The sequence below is a fragment of the Chionomys nivalis genome, chromosome X (genome assembly GCF_950005125.1).
Source record: "Chionomys nivalis chromosome X, mChiNiv1.1, whole genome shotgun sequence".
NCBI classification, from domain to species: Eukaryota; Metazoa; Chordata; class Mammalia; order Rodentia; family Cricetidae; genus Chionomys; species Chionomys nivalis.
This window is the reverse complement of record NC_080112.1, coordinates 77982808-77988892: the sequence shown is the minus strand read 5'-3', so window position 1 is coordinate 77988892 and position 6085 is coordinate 77982808. Positions and strand designations below refer to the sequence as shown.

At 41.4% G+C, this 6085-nt stretch overlaps 1 protein-coding gene across 1 annotated transcript; it reads left to right on the top strand.

Annotated features, from left to right (window-relative positions):
* The first annotated feature begins 2815 nt into the window (after positions 1 to 2815).
* LOC130868496 (syntaxin-3-like) lies at positions 2816 to 3709 on the top strand. The gene has a single exon (XM_057760695.1). The coding sequence runs from the start codon at positions 2816 to 2818 to the stop codon at positions 3707 to 3709; it is 894 nt and encodes a 297-aa protein (XP_057616678.1).
* Positions 3710 to 6085: the final 2376 nt, after the last annotated feature.

The window sequence follows — 6085 nt, the reverse complement described above, 5'->3', positions numbered from 1 at the left end:
ATAGGACTTTATGCTTCCAGAAGCTAGCGGGGGTGAGGGGAGATGACATGGCAAGCTAAATGAAAGGACAGCGAGGGAGTCAGAGCATGGTGGAAATTACTGGACAGAAGACAGAAACTTTTATGAGTATGAAATGTTTTGAGGGACTGGAAAGATAGCTCAGCTCTTAAGAATGCTTGTTGATCTTGAAGAGGACAGGAATTCAGTCCGCATCTGTGCCTGGCAGCTAAGATACACTTGTAACTCTAGGTTCAGAGGAGCTGACTTCCTCTTCTGTCCCCCAGGAACACAAGTTTGTATACACACATACACATAAAAAATACAGCTTGAAAAGAGATACTTTGATGCTTCTGCTTGTTTGCTCTTGTCAAACAGAAACTTGGGTAAAAGTTAAATGAATTGAATAACTTGTCTTAGAGTTTATAAAAAGAAAAAAAAAGGAAACTAGATTGCTAACTAACCAGGAAACATTTCTTTTGTTTTTTATTTTTTCCCTTTTGTTGGAAATGGGTTTTATCACTTAATGTATCTTGATTACAGTTTCTCCTCTCTCTACTCCTTCTACCTCCTGCCCTCTCCACTGTCTCTCCTGTAGAGTTTCACCCCATTTCTGTCTCTCATTAGGAAATTAACAGGTTTTAAAGGGATAATAATAAAATATAATAAGACAAAAACCAAAATCTAACACACCAGAATAGGACAGGACAAAAAAAATCAGACAAGCCCCCCAAAAGGCATAAGAAACAGATATCAACGCAGAGATCCACTTGTTCACACACCCAGGAAACACAAAACTGGAAGTCTATATAGCTATATAGCTATACCTAAAGGACCCAAAGGGTAAAAAGAGAGTATATATATATATATATATATATATATATATATATATGTAATATATATTACATATATTTCATATACCTTCATATATAATAAAATAAAATAACATAAAATATATAAAAATAAAGATAAATTAAAATAAAATTTAAATTAAAATTAAAGAAAAAACTCCCTGAGTTTGATTGAGACAATGAATACCCAATGATGTGGTAAAGTTCATTTTCTGTTGGCCATCTACTGCTGGGCATGTAGCCTACCCTTAAGAGTAGCTTGTTTCCCCATGAGACTCTCTTTGAGGACACCAATTTTCCATTTGCCAGTGGTTATCAATTGGAGATAACTTCTAGATGAGGGATGGGGGTGTGTGACCATTGTTGTGTGATATTTTGATTTCATTCTAAAAAATAAAGCTTGCTTTGAGTCAGAGGGCAGAGCTAGCCACTAGCTGGCCAAAATTAACCATAGAGGTTTGGAGGACTGTAGACAAATGGGAAACAGGAAGTCATAAGGTGGGGTTGAGAGAGGATCTCAGCCTTTTTGGAGGAAGAAATGGAAGAAGTGGAGGTGGCTGGTGGCCTCTCTGTAGCTTCTCTGATCATCAGGTTCTATCCCAATATCTGACTCTCAATTTTATATTGATAAAGAATAATTAGTAAGTCTCCTTTTAGCTCTAGGACCCTATCTGGTACAGACCTATGCAGGCCTTGGGCATGATGCCTCTGTCTCTGTGAATCAGTATGTTATCAGTCCTGTTAGGTTTAGAGGACCTTGTTTCCTGGGTGTCCTTCACACCGCTCTGACTTTTACACTCTTCTGTCTCCTTTTCTGGAGTGGTCCCTAACCCCTAAAGGGAGGGATTTGATGGAGACATCCTATCAGTTCTGAGTGTTTCAAGGTCTTTCACTCTCTGCTTTAATATCTGGACGTGAGTCTCTGTATTTGTTCTTACGTTCTGCAGGAGGAAGTTTTCTTGCTGATGACTGGCAAGGCCCTGATCTATGAGTAGAGCAGAGTGTCATTAGTAGTCATTTTATTGCTACATTCTTTTAGTAGAACAGTAGTAATTGCCTTTACCTTATGTCCGCAGGCTTTCTAGTTTCAGGTTCTTGGTCACCTATGTAGCACCAGAAAAACATTTTAACAAAGACTTGGCATTGAGAAGAAAGGGGAGTGAGGAAACCAGCTACATTTCAATATATGATATTTGAAAATCCTATAAAGAATGTAATTATTTGCTTCATTCAATTATGTGAAGGAGTTGAATGAGTGATGGCTGATAGAATAGCAGGCAGGTTTGAGATGCAGGTAATGAGTTCTGCATGAGGAAAGGATGAAAAATATTATTATTAAATGAAACAAGTCTTCAATCTGGAAGCTGTATCTTTTTTTGTTCCTTTACTAGTGAGTGGGCCTTTATTTTTGCTATAGCCTTTGCCTGCAGCCATGTTTTTTATTGCACAATGTCAGTAGATTAAGAAGGGTGTTTATTTATTTGGTCTGCGTGTTCCTGTGTGCGAGCATGTCAGTTCTCAATGATAACAAAAAATCCAGTCATTAGTGAGCCATTCTCAGTCCTTTCCTTCCTTGTGTTTGCTACACACTTGGTTACCTTCCTTGGACCTAGTAACAATGCTTCCAGGGGCTTTTCCTCTGTGACCAGTTAGCCCAGAGCCCCAGAGCTCATGCGTATTCTTGCCTCAGCTCTTGACAAATCGGGCGAATGTCTGACCCTTTCCTGGGATACAATTTGACCCGTCCTGTGTGCTTTACCACCTGACACTCCTGATACTGAATAAACAGTTCAGTGGCTTATTGGCTTTGTCATTGTTTGCTTGCCTGGGGAGGAAAGATTTTTAATAGCTCCTACTGACGCAAAACTGAGTTGTTCCTTTCTTCACACAGCGGCAGACAAAGCCGATGGATACATCTGCCTCCAGTGTGGTTGCAGTACAGCTATGGCAAGCAGCTGGAGTCGAAGATGAAGGACAGATTAGAGGAACTGAAGAAGCACATTCATCCGGCGAGTGTGCCTTCCGAATTGGATGACACCCTGATGTTTGACAACCATGCTTTTGAGAAGAGTGAAATCAACCCCATAGAAAAGTTTTTACAGGAGGTAGCTGAGCTGTCCCTCGCACTGACTGAGTTAGAAGGGCTAGCTCAGTTAATAGACAAGAAGCAGCAAGGTGTTCTGTGTTGTACCACAGAGGAGAGTGTGTTCAAGGAGAAGAGTGAGTTGAACATCATAAAAGCCTCCTTTGCCAGCCAAGCGCTGCTCATCCAGTCTCAGCTAAGCACCATCCAGCGAGAGTTGGCCACAGACCGTAAGTACTGGCGGGCTGAGCACCGAATTCGTCAGAGCCAGCTCTCTTTCCTCCTTACTCACTACCGTGACATCATCAGCCACCACTATGCCTGTGAGACTCAGAATATGCTCAGGCTGAAGGAGAAGATGGCGAGACAGGCAGAGCTAGCTGGGGTAAAGCTCCGGGAAGAGGATCTACAGAAGCTGGTGGCTAACTCTGTGCCTCCTCAAATGGTGGGTTGTGATCTAGATGTTTTGAAAGCCAAGCAGGACCTGGCTCTGGCCGAAGTACGACACCAGCAGCTGCTGGATCTTGAGTACCAGATCAGTGAATTGCATGCCATCTTTTTCCAAGCAGAGACGTTCATCTCAGGACAGCAAGAGTTGCTGGATAGCATTGAGTACAACATTTTGCACACCCAGGACTATATTGAACAAACAAACGAGACAGTGAAGAAAGCCCTTAAATATAAGCGCCAATCACGCTTTTTGATGATGGTATCGTCTGTGGCAGGTCTTTGTGCCTGTTGTACTTGTTTGTCCTGTATCACTGGGCCTGTCCATTGAGCAGGAAATATGACTTCTGATGTAGTGAGCAAATGCTGAAAAACAAAGACATTGTTTTGGTACATAACCTTAAGGTTAGCCTTGCAAATAAATGAGTGCCAGCATTTGAGCTGGCAAATCTAATGTGACTTGTCCGTTTCCTCAAAGGTAGCAGGCAGTAAATAGGCTATTGTGTTGTACTTTTCCTTATTGCTGTGCAATGTGTCGCATAAAAAATCTGCTCAAGTCTGGCTGCTTCTGCAGGCACCGTTGCTCAGGATTTAGTGTTCTCTTCAATTTCTTTTACAGTTGCTTGCTTTATATACCAGGATGACGCAATTTCTTGTTTTCAGCTATTAGAATCTCATTAGTGTTTTATGAAAATACATATGCTTCTTTTAAGAGAATGACTAACAAAAAGAATGGGGCATTTCTATTCCTGTGATTAAAATACCGTAGGCAAGGTAACTTATATTAGAAAGAGCTCAGTGTGGAACTAATGGCTTAGGAGGGCTAAATTCATGACCATCGTGGCAGGGAGCATGGCATCAGGTATACAGGCAGCCAAGGCACTGGAGCAGTTGTTGGGGCCTTATATCTTTGAGGTACTACCATGAGACAGAGAGAGCTAACTGGGAAGGGCTGGGTTTTTGAAACCTCAAAGCCCACCCTCAGTGACACATCTCCTTTAACATAGCCACACCTCTTAATCCTTTCCAAGCATTTTAAATAACTTGAAACCAAGTCAATATATAAGCCTATGTGGGTCATTCTCATTTAAACGACCACACACACTGAGAATTCAATATAGCCAGGTAGGCCAACAGATGGTGAATTGGAATGCAAATGATGCCAGAAAGACAAAGATTACAAAAGTTGGTTAAAGGGCTATAAAAACTTGAATTGAGAGAATGGACCATGGCGGGCAGGATACTGAGGCAAGTTACAAAAAAGTGGAGTACAAGATTATTTAAATGTTCTATGTACAGTTAGGGACACAGGGACACCAAAAGCAAGAATGAAGCTTGATTTGCAGGCTACCCACTTTCCTTAGCTCAACTGCAACTGTGTTATTTTTATTCTGGGGAGAAAATTTCCCAGTTTGTCTTTCCTGGAGGTTGTCAGACAGTAGTAAGTAAAAACACATGGTAATAGTACGTATGGAGGAAGAGAGGGAGTTCTGGGCCGGAGGAATTGCTGTAATGTAGCTAGAAATGGGTCCTGAATAGGAGCTCAGAGCATGTGAAGTTCCAAAGGGGAACTCATGTTCCATGACCAGAGTAAGGTTTAAGAACACTTAGCTTCTGTTACTCATGAGTGACTCGTAACCATGCCCAAGCTGCCAACATACTCAGGAGCCCTTTTCTCTTTCCTTCTATATTGAAAATTAATTTCCATTTTCTAAGGAAGCATTTCTCTACGTTTCTAGAGAGAAAACAAATGTGTGCATTTGTACCGTCCTGAATGAGGAGCACCAGCACCTGTGACAAGAATCTGCTTCTCTCTGAACTCCTGCATGATTTTTAAAGCATATTATCAATCAGCTTTAAAATATTATAGCAGTGTTTCTATTAGTTCAGTTAGTGTCACTTATGTCCCACAAAGAAATTCTTCCTAAAGCTTAAGGTTCTGATCAAATGAGAACAGTTTAAGCATCTTTTCTACACACCGAAAATTAAATGGTGTATGAATTCAACGTGTGGGAGTCATTTTAAAGGATTATAAATGCCCGCTCAGTTGGAACCTCCTGCTTGCCCTTGCATGATCTGGGAAGCCCCATTTCTCCCCCCTCCAAACCCCACCCACTGAGAGTCTCTGAACAAAGGGAAGGCACCAAAAAGCCCAGTTCTACATTCTTAGTGGCTACCGCTGCTTCCTCTTCTGAAGTTGACAGCCATCCACGTCCCTGCCTAAAGTGCTCAGCTTTTGACCATAGTTGGGCATAAACACAGCTTGTAGAGTATACATCACCACCCCTAGCCTGCAACCTATATAATCTCCCTTCATTAGTCAGGGTGGGCAGCTTCTCAGGTCTTGATCTCTGGGACTGAAGAACTTTCCCTGGGTGTTGCTCTGCTCAAATAAACCTGCTGTTATACTTTTCCAGTTTGATGTGTCTTACTGCATTGGTGGAGAAGCCTATTATCGCAGGGAGGGAGGGCAGAATACCTATTAATATCTCTGGAAAGCCATTGTACAGTTTTGTAACATTTGTTGAACTGCTATTCTGCACTTGCTGACAGGTGCCTGCCGTTCAATTTTTTAAAACTGGAACTGACTAATTAGATTTGCTCTTAAATAATGAAGGTGAGCTTTTAAAAAAAATCACTGCAGTCCCGTTGCTATTTATTGTACTAGACAAACTCTATCATCAGAAATATCAAGACACTGAGGTTT